At 35.3% G+C, this 17,432-nt stretch overlaps 1 protein-coding gene across 1 annotated transcript; it reads right to left on the bottom strand.

Moving 5' to 3' along the window:
• Positions 1-540: 540 nt before the first annotated feature.
• Positions 541-3,905, bottom strand: LOC102222462 (high choriolytic enzyme 1-like). The gene is made up of 10 exons (XM_023332123.1): positions 3,849-3,905; positions 3,635-3,740; positions 3,439-3,466; positions 3,305-3,355; positions 2,539-2,670; positions 2,230-2,350; positions 1,961-2,139; positions 1,517-1,598; positions 1,276-1,400; positions 541-1,180 (listed from the first exon to the last, which is right to left on the bottom strand). Coding segments are annotated over exons 2-10 (780 nt in total). The 5' UTR covers positions 3,695-3,740; positions 3,849-3,905; the 3' UTR covers positions 541-1,178.
• Positions 3,906-17,432: the final 13,527 nt, after the last annotated feature.

The following is a 17,432-nucleotide window of genomic DNA, read 5'->3' on the forward strand; positions in this document are numbered from 1 at the left end:
TACAGCTGGTTCACCACAACACAGCCTGCTAGTTAGCATAGCCACAGATGACGGCAGATAAACTGTTTGTTTCTGTAAATTGTTTTTCTAACATTAGCAGATTGAACAGTGTACAGGAGGTTGATTAGCAGCGCTAAGCCCCTCCTCCTGGCTCTGATTGGTTGGTTTTGACCAGGAGAGGGACATTTCTTCAGATGGCAATAGCAGGAGGAGATAAAAGAGTTGAATTTTTTTTTCATTGCTCATCTGTCTCACACGTCACAACCATGTTACTTTCAAAATAAAGTAATAATTAACATTTCATTGTATTTAAACTAATCTAAAACTCTGATTATGGTTAGCATAAGTGCACAAATAAAGGCTATGCATATATATTTTCATTTATCTCATATGCTTTACATCATTTTAGCATTTATTTTTAAAACGACTTCATACTGTATGTGTGGAGGCTTTTATTTTGTGGTGGAGGTGCAGCACAAAGGAAACCCAGATCTTTGTCCCTAATGTCCAATAGTTACAGAGAAGAAAGAAACATTGATGTTGGAATGAACAAATTTTATTTGGTACTTGATTGAATGGATTACAATAGCATTAAATCTCAGAAAAAAAACATGTTGGTCACAAGAATAAAACATGTTGGATGAGATTTTGTAACATTATGTCTGTAACATTTTTTAGGCTAAATGTGATTGGGGAACTTTTACATTTTACATTCCCATAGATTGTACATTCTTGAATAATTGACTTTTATTGAGACATTTTATACCAGTCCAATCCATCTTTCCATCTTGCATTGTTTTTATGTCACAACATAATTTACTTAACCAAAATTCCCCTTAGATTTATCTTCAATTGAAACATTCCTTTCCATTTTTTATAGCAGATGCAAAAAAAAGCCAACCCAAACCCAAAAGAAAAACTTTTTTGATAAGAAATCCTTCACCGATAAACACCAATATGTATTCTGCCGTTAACAGATTGAGATGTAATACCACGCTCGTCCAGCAGGAGAATCTGCAGTATATTTCTTTAAATTTGATGAAAAAATCTCTTTCTTTCTGTAGAGACAACTGTATTCAGCAGTTATGTAGTTATATAGATATGCAGTAAATGAGACAGCAGAGGAGCAGATCAGAGCCGATCAAGGGTAACGCTGGAGAGCTGAAGTTTCTCCTTTATTCTGTTGGAATTTAAGTTGAGAGAAAAAGCACCGTAAGTGATGGGAGCTGCTGGAAATGCTAGAGAAATTTTTAAAAAGCTTAATATTTTTCTCACAGCATCTGTAGAGCCTGTTGATGCGGGCGATGTCGTTGGCGCTCATCGATGTGGCCCTTCCAAAGTCGAGGGAAGGATTAGCTTTGGAAAGGAGAGTCGGTTGGCCATTTCTGGAGAAGGCATACCTGGACGAAAGAGGAAGTGATGAACAAAATGCATCTGCACTCATAGTCAGACTGAAAACAACAAGCTGTGTGTAACACAGTAGAAGGTATTTTTGAAGCCACAGACAAAGACTCACTTGTGGTAATGCATAACGGAGTTGAAGTCGTAGGGAGTGCCCAGGTTGTTAGTCTGTATCTTAACAAAGTTATGTTCTTGCCCTGGTTAAGAAAAACAATTTACTTTTTAAATTGTCACTTTATTTAGAAAAATGTCACTTTTCCATTGCAATAGATAAAAGTAGAACATGAGGGAATGTGACCTTACAGTTTAAATGTCAGTTTCCAAACTTCCCACACAAAAACCATTGAGGTCATTTGGAAAGTGTGAAGTTCCCTATGAATGGCTGAATGGATTTGAATGCAAATAGTTTTTTTCCCATTTCTGTCCAAATGTGTAAAATACAGAAATGTATGACTTGTTTAAAATACTTTCGTTTTCAGATCTAACCATCTGCTCTTCTCATTGCTGAAGATGTTCTGCAGGTAGAAGTATTAAGCCACGGTTGTGTGAGTGAGCCGACCTGGGGTGATGTTCTGGGTGAGGACCTGGACGTAGGAGTCTCTGTCAGAGCGGACCTGTTCGTGGTGGAAGCCCAGAGCGTGGTTGACCTCATGCTGCACCGTGGAGTGATACACGCAGCCATTGCTCTGCAGAGACACCGTCTGCAGTCCGCCCTGACGGCCCAGGTAGGACCAGCACCTGACGGGGAGATCAGGAGGAAATCAGAGGAAATATGTGGAAGTAAAAGTCACAGTGTGTGAGTGTGTGAGTGTGTGACTGCGTTCTTACCCGGTTCCAGGGTAGAAGTAAATATAGTCCCGATTGGCTGAGTTCCTCCAGACAAAGCGAATGCAGGTGGAGGTGTGGAAGCTCACCAGGCCATTGATGATGATGTTACGCTCTGCCAAGGCTGCAAAACAAAACACAAAACATTTTACACCAAGGTCCTAACTACAAAACATGTTTGGTATTTAAACTCCAACACAGACATCATCTACTGATCCCTCTGCCTTCTGAAATAAACATAAAGAAACATGTAAAAGTTTGCATCTAATTTAAAGTTTTTTGTGTATTCATTCAGGTGCTGGTTGTGCTCACAGTATACGGGGGAGATGTCGACGGGAACGTAGACATAGCTTCCAGTTTTGGGCCATGTGCAGCCGGTGGCCGTGCATGGGACTGCGTTCCTACTTTTGCTCGGAGCAATGTCATCGTAGATCAGTGGAGTCTCTGCAGAATCACAAAACACACAAAACATTTATCCTTATGGCACAAAGCATTTTTTTATATTCCTATTTCTTTGAGTTCTGCCTCTTGAACAAGACATACTGTATTAAACTGGCCAATGCAAGCACTGGCCACTTTACTATTGGTCTTTACTATTACTTATTCTTATTCAACATGAGGAACCAATATGTAGTTTTATACTTTTACCCTTTTGTCTCTTTTTAGTTTTGTTGTTTTGTTTGTGTTTCCTTCTAATTCATGTAAAGCACTTTGAACTGCCTTGTGGCTGAAAATGTGCTGTATAAATAAAATTACTTTACCTTCTCTTTATTACAATATTTTTAAATGCTATGCTATCCTGGTAATAAATTGTACAGATTGCAAATGAACAGATTGATAACTTTTTTATGACTTAACTAGTGAAGTGTAGAGACAGTCTGCAAACTTTCCCTATGCAGATGAAAAATACCCGGTTTCTTATTATGCTTGTAGATTTGACAAAGACAAAACATTAAGCTAATTTTTGAGAAATAAATCAGTCGATTTATTAATAGATGATGATTTTTTTTTTTTGTCTTGACTTGTAAATATGAAATTACATTCGAAGTTGTTGGGTTGTGTGAAATTGCTGTCTTACTTATGCCAGCGTTTGCTTTGGCGATGACATTCGTGACATCCATGGTCTTATCTGTGGGAGGAAGGAAAGAAATCAGCATGTCAGAGATTTCAGTTTCACTTCAGGTTTTTTTTTCTTTAATTTTTTCTACTCACTGATTTGGTTTACATTGCCAACTGCTGTCTGCAACACAGACAGAGATTTTTCATTTTATGACAACCACATTTCTTCTGTTTCATGACAGTTTGGATATTTATGATCCTGCATTACAAACCCAATATATCTAAACACATTAGCCTTCCCTGTGTTGGATGAAACAAATTAGTTTTATTTGTCTCCCTTCAAACTTACCAGAATAGCCGCCATCTCTGCCATCGGGATGGCAAGGAAGAAGAAGAAAATTGCAATCATCTTGTTTTTTCTCTGTAGGGAAGTTTCTGACCTGAAAAATCCAAATCTAAACAGAGTTTTGTTGTTGAGATAAAGGTTTAAGTCTTGGAAAATAAAAGCAATTTATTAAGACAACAAGAGAGGAGATGAGTGTGAGCAGAGGAGAGGAGGTTACCTGTTAGTTCAGGAGTCTGAGGCTGGATGCAGAAGAAGCTCAGCCTCCCGCCTTTTAAACGCTGCGGACACTGGGTGTGCCTCAGGGCTCATTGTTTGTGCATCAGTCACCTGTCATGTATCTCAATGATCTTGGACCAAAATAAGAACACAGGGTGTTTTTCCATCACAATAAGGAAGTTGTAAAATTTTCAGTTTCATGCAAATGTTTACTTTGCTACTTGACTTATGGTTTTGAAATGGAAAGGTGTAATAAAATTAAAATGCTTGGAAGAAGTCAAATCTACTCACAAAAACAGAAAGAGCTAAAGAACAACCTGGACTTTTGATGTTTAGTTAAATGTTAAGTAAATTTTATTGAGCTTATATTATTATTTTCGGTATAAATAATCCAAGGTTGTGATTTAATTGACCTGAGAATAAACTTGAAGTGGATTATAGGAGAAGCTTTGAGCTGAACAGTTTGGACTTTAATGATCATAAACTTCACAGAATGAATTCAGAGATATTAAAAGCTAAATTATTTATTGGTAGTAAAGTTTCCCTGTCGCTCAGCAACATTTTCCACATTCCCATGCCAGTATTGATGTGCATGTTCTGGATCTGCTCAGGGGTCTCCAAACTCTCAAACCGACTCCTTTAAAAAAGTTGGAGACGAAGCGATACTCTGGATGGAAAAGTTTTTCTGATTTTTTTCATGAAACATTTCTTTCAGTTTTTCCTTTAGATGAGTTTCTTTTTCTTTTTAAGTATGTCATCGTCATGACCTTCTTATCAGCTGTTAATGTTTGCTCTCGCCTACTTAAAGCACTCAGGCTGCTGAAAAAGAAAGAGAGACTCTGTAAATCAATAAGTCATATAAAAATTAACATGGATGAGTGTCAGGTAAGAGAAGGTGAATAGATGACACATTAATCTGCCTGTACGAGAAAAGGCTGGACAGGAAACCAGGAAATGATAAAAATATGAAGTAAACAATCAGATCAATAGATTATAGTTCAGTCAGGTAAACTCCATTTATTGTATGTTTGATGAGTTCTGATGGATTTTCAAAGTATATCTGACAATAATCTGAATCTTGGCTTTATATGTTTTTTATTTTAACCTTTTGTTGGTATTATGTCTTTTTAGGTTTGTCGTTTATGTCCATAATGAGTGTAGTTTTACTGGATTAAACATTAACATCTAATATGACTGAAATATTAGGAGTTAGTGTTTAATCTGGCTCTTAAGTTCACAAGAAACTAAAATGTATTCTAAGGAATACAGGAACTTCAACCACAAAAGAGAAAGAAGCCTGTGAAGTCTGTCACGTTAACCAAATGAAAGCCTCCTTTCATGTGAACTATTTTAGAAACAATAAGTGGAGTCACCTGGAACAGGTGTGCTTGCATTGAACTCACACAACTGGAAACCTGGTTAATTAAGATGGCATGAGGAAAAACTTTACACAAAACTTCCAGGAACAATTGATTTGATGTTTAGTTCACATGTGGCACATAGACCATGAGAGTTCGTTTCTCATAATATAATGGTACCATAAAGTGATTCTGATTTGAATTATTCAAAATTTGCATTGCTGGAGGATATTTATAGCCTGTTTTTTTATAGTTTTGGTTCATATTTTGTAAAGTAATGATTTTTGTCCTTGTTTCTATGCTTCTTTCTCGCCTCAGTGACTGCAAACATATTTTCCTGCCAGTTTACAGGAAAAATACTAAACATTGACACAAAAACATCACCTGCAATCTGGTTCAGGTTTAGTAAATCGCATTACGGGTGGCAAGTCATTGCATTTGCATTTTCTCCTCCCAGTATTTTTCACTTACTGACTTATACGTTGCGTTTTCGGCAGGAGGCAGACAATAGATTAATTGCGCCTGCAATTCTCCTCATTTTGCCGGCACAATCTTATTCACCATTATGTTTACTAAGTAATTGAATTTCATTTTCTGAAAGAAAGAATTTGCATTAATTATCAATTCTCTATAATACAACCAACTGTTTGTGGAATAGCTCTGTCCTTTCAGCGCCATATACATGCAGATAGCTTTGTTTCTATGTCAAGTTAATGCAGTCGTCTTATTTTACAGGTTTTACTTACTAATAACCAGTAGCAACGTTATTATTTTAAAGCAATTATTTACTAACAGGCCATATCAAAACAGTAACTTTTTTTTAAAAAAGAGAGAACTTTACATAGTTGCTGCAGCTGAAAGTTTCTCGTTGTTTGGATGTCATTGTTCTTCTCTGAGGTCAAAAGCATCAGATCACAGCCAACAGGAGTCTGTCTGATGTTCCGCCACCACTACGTCTGAGAAAATAACCCGGCCATCTCTGCTGGCTGCAGCTCTGGCACCAGAAAGTCTGATTTTCTGTACAGAGACAATTAAGTTACTTCACAATTTTTGACAAAAGGGGGACGCCCAGTTTCTATACACAGATCTGAATGAACTTCTACGACGGTTGAGCTGGTTTAACAGATACGACTCTTTTGTTTATCCTGCAAGGATTTTTTTTCTAATTGCATGTTAGAAAAATGTCATTGTTCATTGAAACATTTTGGCATAATGTTCATGATGTCTCCATGTTAGACCTGCTGCACATGTTCTGAATGTAGAAATAGTGATAAATATCCCCTTAGCAGTTTTGTTGTGTTGGGTGAACATGCATGATGCTGCCACAATCTAAACCAACATTATTAAAATGGATTCTTCATCCCAGGCTGTAAAGAATTGCTTCAGTTTTTCCTTTATTTTGGTTTCACTGGAAACACAAGTTGTTCAGAAACTGTTGGGTTCTTTAAATGAGGAATAAAAACATTATTATTTTTCAGCAGCTTTTGTAAACAGTCTCTAATTAACTTTATCCTAATTGTTGGTGAGTTAATGAAGCACCAGATTTCAAATTTAATCAGCTTTTTAAAAATTTTCATTCATTTTCAGCAACACTTTGTAAAGTTTAGAAAGTTTTTTTGAGTTGCCTTCTTTATTAATTTGACAATAAACTTGCCTTTCAATGCAACACGTGACTGATTAGCCTGGCATGAAGAAAGATATGTGATAATTCTTCCATTTCCTATAAGCAGCAGCTGTTGTTCCAGTAAATAACATTCTTTATTGCTTTTAGACATCAGACCTTTTGTTCTGTGATGAATGATGTACGGTAAGACGATGCTGGTTTTGGCTCCAGGCCAACAGGCTTTTCTGTTTGGAGTCTGCAGATTCTCACTGGGTACTCCGGCTTCCTCCCACAGTAAGAAAACAAAACCAAAACCTACATGTCAGGTCACTCAGGAGTGTGTTGGTGTGTGTTCACACTCTGTGATGGATCGCTTCTCCGTCAACCTGCTCCCAACAACCTGGTGAAGAACAAGTAGAAACGATAGATTGATGAAATTTTAAAAAGTGAAAACTGATCATGATGGGTGTTTGTGTTTTCTGTTGTTTATTAATGAACTTTACTTATTAGTTCATTCCTTGTATTGAGTTTCTTGGTTATTTTTGGGTTTTGTGCATTTTGGTTGAATCTTTTATCAGTGTTAGTCTTGTTTGAAATTAGAAAGAACCCGAAAGCAGAGACAAAGTTTTGTAAACAAAGTGCTTTAATAAAATAATGACAACCTGCAGAGAAACTGGAGACAGAGCAGGCAGTGAAGAGATAAATGAATGAATAATGAAAAAACAGAAATTTGATGACTGAAGCAGAGGAGAAAAACGACATCAGATGAACTACTCAGAGGAAATGTGGCAAAGTTGTGGAAAACAGAGACAGTGAGACTAATCAACACAAAGAGCTGAACTAAAAGATCTACAAACTAAAAAGGAAAAAGTCTGACAATAATCTAAGATAAATAAAAACAAACACAAACAACAGAGCATAAATATAACGCTGGTCAACAACCAAGAAATGTCTGTGGTTTTTCAGCTGTTTTAGGGTCATTTTGATGCTCTGACTCCAGGTTTGTAACTTTTAATTAAAACACTCTGTTAAATTTTTGTTTTCCCAAAACCTTCTTTGGAGGAGAAATATTAACGGAAATAAAAACCTGACCTGATTGAGAAAAATTTATGTCATCTTGAGATTCAGCGGTGCAAAATACAGAGACAACTTCCAAAAAATACTTATTTGTAACCCAGTGTAAAATAAACAGGAAGGAATAAAATCATTTCCAACATTAATCAATATGGAGAAATGGATCAACTAAAACCCAGAGAACATAAATAATGAGGAAATAATTAAATCACAAACACAAACACCAGTGGAAGGTTACAGTGTTTGTCTTTTTCACTGGTTTGCAGATATTTTTGTGCTTTTTTAAATCTCCCTCTGTGTTTATTAATGTTTTATATGGTCAATGGAAACACAGTGAAGCTCATCATAAGACAACCGCTCTATTCTTCACATAAAAATGTTATTTCTGGACAGAAGTTGCAGTTAATGCTCCATATAAGGCTGTTGCTATTAGCTCTGCTTTATTTTTATTAGCTTCCTCTGTTTTATTCTCATATTGTGACAATAATTTCAACTCATATCCTCCAGATTGATCCACATCATCATTTCTTTAATAAACAATGTGCTGCTGCATGATGTTCTTCTTAGGCTTAAGTTTTCCTGACCTACTTTTTCCTACTATCCTCCATTTATTTTAATAATGGTGAACTGAAAATTATTTCTGTCTTCTACACTGTAAAAACTGAAAATCTCCAAGTGTTTTTAGTCTAGTTTCTATAGCAAATGTATTAGTTCACTTGGGATGGGAGAAAACTAACTTACATGTAACTTTTCACCAACTCATACAAGCTTTTTAAAGTAAATAATTCCTTAGTATTGATCAAAAAATACTAGTTTTCAATGTTTTCCCCTATTTCACTTGTGGGGAGAACAAGATGGTGGCAGAGCAGAATAATCTGATACTGGGAGAGAAAAAACTAATTTCATCAATAATGATCAGCTTGATTTCATTTATAGAAGTAAACATAACGTTAGGAAACCCAAGTACTAGACATTGTGAAGACATAATTATTAATAAGATATCTAGAACAAATAAATCAAAATATAAATACATAAAAACAAGATAATGAACTAAAAGTAATCTTCAGCTAAATAGAAGAACTAACATGAAAAGAAGGACAAGTCCTAAAGCAAAGTGAAACTCAAAGTAGATTCAGCTGCTCTGTCTCTGTGTTTTCTTTTCTTTCTATAGACGGCGTCATTAATCTGCATTATCTGTTTAACCGTGTCTCTAATCTAACACAGGCCATTGACTGAACTATCTGTGCATTTAACTTTTGAACTTTTGTTCTTATAATTCTGCTCTGGTTTTAACAGAAAGCAAACAAATAGAATAGAGAATTTGGAGACTTTTACTCTTGAAACCAGAAAACAAGATAAGTAAAAATAACAAATAATACTAAATAAAACTCAAATGACTCTAATGATCATCATTTAGAGTCATTACCTTTGGATTGTTTTCATTAATTTGCAGTAATCTGACATGTTGTCTGCAGGTATGAAAGTTTATTAATTAGTTGGAAAGCCAGGACTTAGCATGTCTTTTGTTGGTTTATGAGTGATGAGCACATCATCTTTCTATATTTGATTCACCAGCAGTTTCATGTCTGGTCGGACTGGTTCTGCTGGGTTCTGCTGGATTCTGCTGGCAGCTTTTGTTCTGTTTGATCCTAAATGTCACAATGTGAACACGTCTTTATAATTATTCCTCTCTTCTTTAGGTAATGCTTCAATGACTCAACATTTGATCATTAAAAGATAAACCCAGAAAAAATATATATAAACAATTAGTAACTTAAATAAACATTCCTTGTTGGCTCAATTTACATAATTATTTAAACATGCCATCTCTAAGGCAACATGGAGGCAAAGAAATCTTCACAAAACAACAAAACCTGAACCAAAGGAATTGAAGAACTGTTTTAAATAGATTTATTGTTACTATGTTGAAGGTTAGAGAAACATCTCTAAGGCTTTTAGACTCCAGAGAAAGTTAAAAATGACAAACAAAGGGAGAAAACCTTCGACATGATAAAACTTCCCCAGAGTTTTCTACCTACCAGAATTACTCCTAAAGTCTCTTATTGGCAAAAGAGTAAAAACATAAGGTTGTAGAGTGGCCTAGTCAAAGGTTGAACTGAAATCCACCTGAGTTGCAGTAGCATGACTTTAAGCAGGTCATTTACTGACCTGGTATAAAATGCCAGCAGGCAGGTGTTGCTGTGATATTTCCAGGTTTAGTGGAAAATCTGGATGTTTTTTCCTGTAAACAGATTAAATCAAAATTATGAACTTTTTTACATCATCATCTTGCATCATGTTTGTTAGTTAGTAGGCAATCCTTCTTGTAGAAATAGTGATAAATATCCCCTTAGCAGTTTTGTTGTGTTGGGTGAACATGCATGATGCTGCCACAATCTAAACCAACATTATTAAAATGGATTCTTCATCCCAGGCTGTAAAGAATTGCTTCAGTTTTTCCTTTATTTTGGTTTCACTGGAAACACAAGTTGTTCAGAAACTGTTGGGTTCTTTAAATGAGGAATAAAAACATTATTATTTCTCAGCAGCTTTTGTAAACAGTCTCTCTAATTAACTTTATCCTAATTGCTGGTGAGTTAATGAAGCACCAGATTTCAAATTTAATCAGCTTTTCAAAAAATATTCATTAATTTTCAGCAACACTTTGTAAAGTTTAGAAAGTTTTTTGAGTTGCCTTCTTTATTAATTTGACAATAAACTTGCCTTTCAATGCAACACGTGACTGATTAGCCTGGCATGAAGAAAGATATGTGATAATTCTTCCATTTCCCATAAGCAGCAGCCGTTGTTCCAGTAAATAACATTCTTTATTGCTTTTAGACATCAGACCTTTTGTTCTGTGATGAATGATGTACGGTAAGACGATGCTGGTTTTGGCTCCAGGCCAACAGGCTTTTCTGTTTGGAGTCTGCAGATTCTCACTGGGTACTCCGGCTTCCTCCCACAGTAAGAAAACAAAACCAAAACCTACATGTCAGGTCACTCAGGAGTGTGTTGGTGTGTGTTCACACTCTGTGATGGATCGCTTCTCCGTCAACCTGCTCCCAACAACCTGGTGAAGAACAAGTAGAAACGATAGATTGATGAAATTTTAAAAAGTGAAAACTAATCATGATGGGTGTTTGTGTTTTCTGTTGTTTATTAATGAACTTTACTTATTAGTTCATTCCATGTAGTGAGTTTCTTGGTTATTTCTGGGTTTTGTGCATTTTGGTTTAATCTTTTATCAGTGTTAGTCTTGTTTGAAATTAGAAAGAACCCGAAAGCAGAGACAAAGTTTTGTAAACAAAGTGCTTTAATAAAATAATGACAACCTGCAGAGAAACTGCAGACAGAGCAGGCAGTGAACAGATAAATGAATGAATAATGAAAAAACAGAAATTTGATGACTGAAGCAGAAGAGAAAAACGACATCAGATGAACTACTCAGAGGAAATGTGGCAAAGTTGTGGAAAACAGAGACAGTGAGACTAATCAACACAAAGAGCTGAACTAAAAGATCTACAAACTAAAAAGGAAAAAGTCTGACAATAATCTAAGATAAATAAAAACAAACACAAACAACAGAGCATAAATATAACGCTGGTCAACAGCCAAGAAATGTCTGTGGTTTTTCAGCTGTTTTAGGGTCATTTTGATTCTCTGACTCCAGGTTTGTAACTTTTAATTAAAACACTCTGTTAAATTTTTGTTTTCCCAAAACCTTCTTTGGAGGAGAAATATGAACGGAAATAAAAACCTGACCTGATTGAGAAAAAATTATGTCATCTTGAGATTCAGCGGTGCAAAATACAGAGACAACTTCCAAAAAATAGTTATTTGTAACCCAGTGTAACCTAAACAGGAAGGAATAAAATCATTTCCAACATTAATCAATATGGAGAAATGAATGAACTTGGTAAAACCCAGAGAACATAAATAATGAGGAAATAATTAAATCACAAACACAAACACCAGTGGAAGGTTACAGTGTTTGTCTTTTTTACTGGTTTGCAGATATTTTTGTGCTTTTTTTAAATCTCCCTCTGTGTTTATTAATGTTTTATTTGGTGGAAACACAGTGAAGCTCATCATAAGACAACCGCTCTATTCTTCACATAAAAATGTTATTTCTGGACAGAAGTTGCAGTTAATGCTCCATAAAAGGCTGTTGCTATTAGCTCTGCTTTATTTTTATCATCTTCCTCTGTTTTATTCTCATATTGTGACAATAATTTCAACTCATATCCTCCAGATTGATCCACATCATCATTTCTTTAATAAGCAATGTGCTGCTGCATGATGTTCTTCTTAGGCTTAAGTTTTCCTGACCTACTTTTTCCTACTATCCTCCATTTATTTTAATAATGGTGAACTGAAAAATACTTCTGTCTTCTACACTGTAAAAACTCAAAATCTCCAAGTATTTTTAGTCTAGTTTCTATAGCAAATGTATTAGTTCACTTGGGATGGGAGAAAACTAACTTACATGTAACTTTTCACCAACTTATACAAGCTTTTTAAAGTAAATAGTTCCTTAGTATTGATCAAAAAATACTAGTTTTCAATGTTTTCCCCTATTTCACTTGTGGGGAGAACAAGATGGCGGCAGAGCAGAATAATCTGATACTGGGAGAGAAAAAACTAATTTCATCAATAATGATCAGCTTGATTTCATTTATAGAAGTAAACATAACGTTAGGAAACCCAAATACTACACACTGTGAAGACATAATAATTAATAAGATATCTAGAACAAATAAATCAAAATATAAATACGTAAAAACAAGATAAGGAAACAAAAGCTGCCAGCAGAATCCAGCAGAACCAGTCCGACCAGACACTCATAAGCCAACATGTTCCCTGCAGGTATGAAAGCTTATTAATTAGTTGGAAAGCCAGGACTTAGCATGTCTTTTGTTGGCTTATGAGTGATGAGCACATCATCTTTCTATATTTGATTCACCAGCAGTTTCATGTCTGGTCGGACTGGTTCTGCTGGGTTCTGCTGGATTCTGCTGGCAGCTTTTGTTCTGTTTGATCATAAATGTCACAATGTGAACATGTCTTTATAATTATTCCTCTCTTCTTTAGGTAATGCTTCAATGACTCAACATTTGATCATTAAAAGATAAACCCAGAAAAAATATATATAAACAATTAGTAACTTAAATAAACATTCCTTGTTGGCTCAATTTACATAATTATTTAAACATGCCATCTCTACGGCAACATGGAGGCAAAGAAATCTTCAAAAAAACAACAAAACCTGAACCAAAGGAATTGAAGAACTGTTTTAAATAAATTTATTGTTACTATGTTGAAGGTTAGAGAAACATCTCTAAGGCTTTTAGACTGCAGAGAAAGTTAAAAATGACGCACAAAGGGAGAAAACCTTCGACATGATAAAACTTCCCCAGAGTTTTCTACCTACCAGAATTACTCCTAAAGTCTCTTATTGGCAAAAGAGTAAAAACATAAGGTTGTAGAGTGGCCTAGTCAAAGTTTGAACTGAAATCCACCTGAGTTGCAGTAGCATGACTTTAAGCAGGTCATTTACTGACCTGGTATAAAATGCCAGCAGGCAGGTGTTGCTGTGATATTTCCAGGTTTGGTGGAAAATCTGGATGTTTTTTCCTCTAAACAGATTAAATCAAAATTATGAACTTTTTTACATCATCATCTTGCATCATGTTTGTTAATTAGTAGCCAATCCTTCTTGTAGAAATAGTGATAAATATCCCCTTAGCAGTTTTGTTGTGTTGGGTGAACATGCATGATGCTGCCACAATCTAAACCAACATTATTAAAATGGATTCTTCATCCCAGGCTGTAAAGAATTGCTTCAGTTTTTCCTTTATTTTGGTTTCACTGGAAACACAAGTTGTTCAGAAACTGTTGGGTTCTTTAAATGAGGAATAAAAACATTATTATTTTTCAGCAGCTTTTGTAAACAGTCTCTCTAATTAACTTTATCCTAATTGCTGGTGAGTTAATGAAGCACCAGATTTCAAATTTAATCAGCTTTTCAAAAAATATTCATTCATTTTCAGCAACACTTTGTAAAGTTTAGAAAGTTTTTTTGAGTTGCCTTCTTTATTAATTTGACAATAAACTTGCCTTTCAATGCAACACGTGACTGATTAGCCTGGCATGAAGAAAGATATGTGATAATTCTTCCATTTCCCATAAGCAGCAGCTGTTGTTGCAGTAAATAACATTCTTTATTGCTTTTAGACATCAGACCTTTTGTTCTGTGATGATTGATGTACGGTAAGACGATGCTGGTTTTGGCTCCAGGCCAACAGGCTTTTCTGTTTGGAGTCTGCAGATTCTCACTGGGTACTCTGGCTTCCTCCCACAGTAAGAAAACAAAACCAAAACCTACATGTCAGGTCATTGAGGAGTGTGTTGGTGTGTGTTCACACTCTGTGATGGATCGCTTCTCCGTCAACCTGCTCCCAACAACCTAGTGAAGAACAAGTAGAAACAATAGATTGATGAAATTATAAAAAGTGAAAACTGATCATGATGGGTGTTTGTGTTTTCTGTTGTTTATTAATGAACTTTACTTATTAGTTCATTCCATGTAGTGAGTTTCTTGGTTATTTCTGGGTTTTGTGCATTTTGGTTTAATCTTTTATCAGTGTTTGTTTACAAAAGTTTGTCTCTGCTTTCAGGTTTTTTCTAATTTCAAACAAGACTAAGTGCTTTAATAAAATAATGACGACCTGCAGAGAAACTGCAGACAGAGCAGGCAGTGAACAGATAAATGAATGAATAATGAAAAAACAGAAATTTGATGACTGAAGCAGAAGAGAAAAACGACATCAGATGAACTACTCAGAGGAAATGTGGCAAAGTTGTGGAAAACAGAGACAGTGAGACTAATCAGCACAAAGAGCTGAACTAAAAGATCTACAAACTAAAAAGGAAAAAGTCTGACAATAATCTAAGATAAATAAAAACAAACACAAACAACAGAGCATAAATATAACGCTGGTCAACAGCCAAGAAATGTCTGTGGTTTTTCAGCTGTTTTAGGGTCATTTTGATTCTCTGACTCCAAAAATTGGTTTTGCTCAATCAGGTCAACTTTCTGAACTGTGGAGCAACATGAGCATAAAAATGCAGGACTTGTTCTAACCTGTGGATCAGTTTCCTGAGAATCTGGATCAGTGAATGATGAGCAGGAGGAGAGATTCAATCAGGACAGAATAGAGACGGAGAATTTTGCACAAAGAAGATGTAATACTCAATTCAAATGAACTTACCTTTATCAGTGTTTATTATTCAATTTACAGAAAACCAGGTTTGTAACATTCAATTAATACACTAAATTTTAAATTTTTGTTTTCCCAAAACATTTTTTTTAATGAGAAATATTAATTGAAGTTAAGAATATTCGTATTTCTCTCATTTAAATTAGAGAAATACGAATATTCTGTCCTGATTGAATCTCTCCACATGTGAGAACAAAGTCCTGCATTTTGATGCTCATGTTGCTCCATAGTTGAGAAAGTTGACCTGATTGAGCAAAACCATTATTCATTCATTTATCTCTTCACTGCCTGCTCTGTCTGCAGTTTCTCTGCAGGTTGTCATTATTTTATTAAAGCACTTTGTTTACAAAACTTTGTCTCTGCTTTTGGGTTCTTTCTAATTTCAAACAAGACTAACACTGATAAAAGATTAAACCAAAATGCACAAAACCCAGAAATAACCAAGAAACTCACTACAAGGAATGAACTAATAAGTAAAGTTCATTAATAAACAACAGAAAACACAAACACCCATCATGATCAGTTTTCACTTTTTATAATTTCATCCATCTATCGTTTCTACTTGTTCTTCACTAGGTTGTTGGGAGCAGGTTGACGGAGAAGCGATCCATCACAGAGTGTGAACACACACCAACACACTCCTCAGTGACCTGACATGTAGGTTTTGGTTTTGTTTTCTTACTGTGGGAGGAAGCCGGAGTACCCAGTGAGAATCTGCAGACTCCAAACAGAAAAGCCTGTTGGCCTGGAGCCAAAACCAGCATCGTCTTACCGTACATCAATCATCACAGAACAAAAGGTCTGCTGTCTAAAAGCAATAAAGAATGTTATTTACTGCAACAACAGCTGCTGCTTATGGGAAATGGAAGAATTATCACATATCTTTCTTCATGCCAGGCTAATCAGTCACGTGTTGCATTGAAAGGCAAGTTTATTGTCAAATTAATAAAGAAGGCAACTCAAAAAACTTTCTAAACTTTACAAAGTTTTGCTGAAAATGAACAAAAAATGTTAAAATGCTGATTAAATTTGAAATCTGGTGCTTCATTAACTCACCAACAATTAGGATAAAGTTAATTAGAGACTGTTTTCAAAAGCTGCTGAGAAATAATAATGTTTTTATTCCTCATTTAAAGAACCCAACAGTTTCTGAACAACTTGTGTTTCCAGTGAAACCAAAATAAAGGAAAAACTGAAGCAATTCTTTACAGCCTGGGATGAAGAATCCATTTTAATAATGTTGGTTTAGATTGTGGCAGCATCATGCATGTTCACCCAACACAACAAAACTGCTAAGGGGATATTTATCACTATTTCTACAAGAAGGATTGGCTACTAATTAACAAACATGATGCAAGATGATGATGTAAAAAAGTTCATAATTTTGATTTAATCTGTTTAGAGGAAAAAACATCCAGATTTTCCACTAAACCTGGAAATATCACAGCAACACCTGCCTGCTGGCATTTTTTACCAGGTCAGTAAATGACCTGCTTAAAGTCATGCTACTGCAACTCAGGTGGATTTCAGTTCAAACTTTGACTAGGCCACTCTACAACCTTATGTTTTTACTCTTTTGCCAATAAGAGACTTTAGGAGTAATTCTGGTAGGTAGAAAACTCTGGGGAAGTTTTATCATGTCGAAGGTTTTCTCCCTTTGTGCGTCATTTTTAACTTTCTCTGCAGTCTAAAAGCCTTAGAGATGTTTCTCTAACCTTCAACATAGTAACAATAAATCTATTTAAAACAGTTCTTCAATTCCTTTGGTTCAGGTTTTGTTGTTTTGTGAAGATTTCTTTGCCTCCATGTTGCCGTAGAGATGGCATGTTTAAATAATTATGTAAATTGAGCCAAAAAGGAATGTTTATTTAAGTTACTAATTGTTTATATATATTTTTTCTGGGTTTATCTTTTAATGATCAAATGTTGAGTCATTGAAGCATTACCTAAAGAAGAGAGGAATAATTATAAAGACGTGTTCACATTGTGACATTTATGATTAAACAGAACAAAAGCTGCCAGCAGAACCCAGCAGAACCAGTCCGACCAGACATGAAACTGCTGGTGAATCAAATATAGAAAGATGATGTGCTCATCACTCATAAGCCAACAAAAGACATGCTAAGTTCTATCTTTCCAACTAATTAATAAACTTTCATACCTGCAGACAACATGTCAGATTACTGCAAATTAATGAAAACAATCCAAAGGTAATGACTCTAAATGATGATTATTAGAGTCATTTGAGTTTTATTTAGTATTATTTG

The sequence above is a fragment of the Xiphophorus maculatus genome, chromosome 4 (genome assembly GCF_002775205.1).
Source record: "Xiphophorus maculatus strain JP 163 A chromosome 4, X_maculatus-5.0-male, whole genome shotgun sequence".
Lineage (NCBI taxonomy): Eukaryota > Metazoa > Chordata > Actinopteri > Cyprinodontiformes > Poeciliidae > Xiphophorus > Xiphophorus maculatus.

Coding starts and splice junctions, on each gene's coding strand:
- LOC102222462 (XM_023332123.1), bottom strand. CDS start 3,694: ATGATTGCAATTTTCTTCTTCTTCCTTGCCATCCCGATGGCAGAGATG. Junction 1,599..1,960: donor CACCCAGAACATCACCCCAG/GTCGGCTCACTC, acceptor TTTCTTAACCAG/GGCAAGAACATAACTTTGTT. Junction 1,401..1,516: donor TCCGTTATGCATTACCACAA/GTGAGTCTTTGT, acceptor TCTTTCGTCCAG/GTATGCCTTCTCCAGAAATG.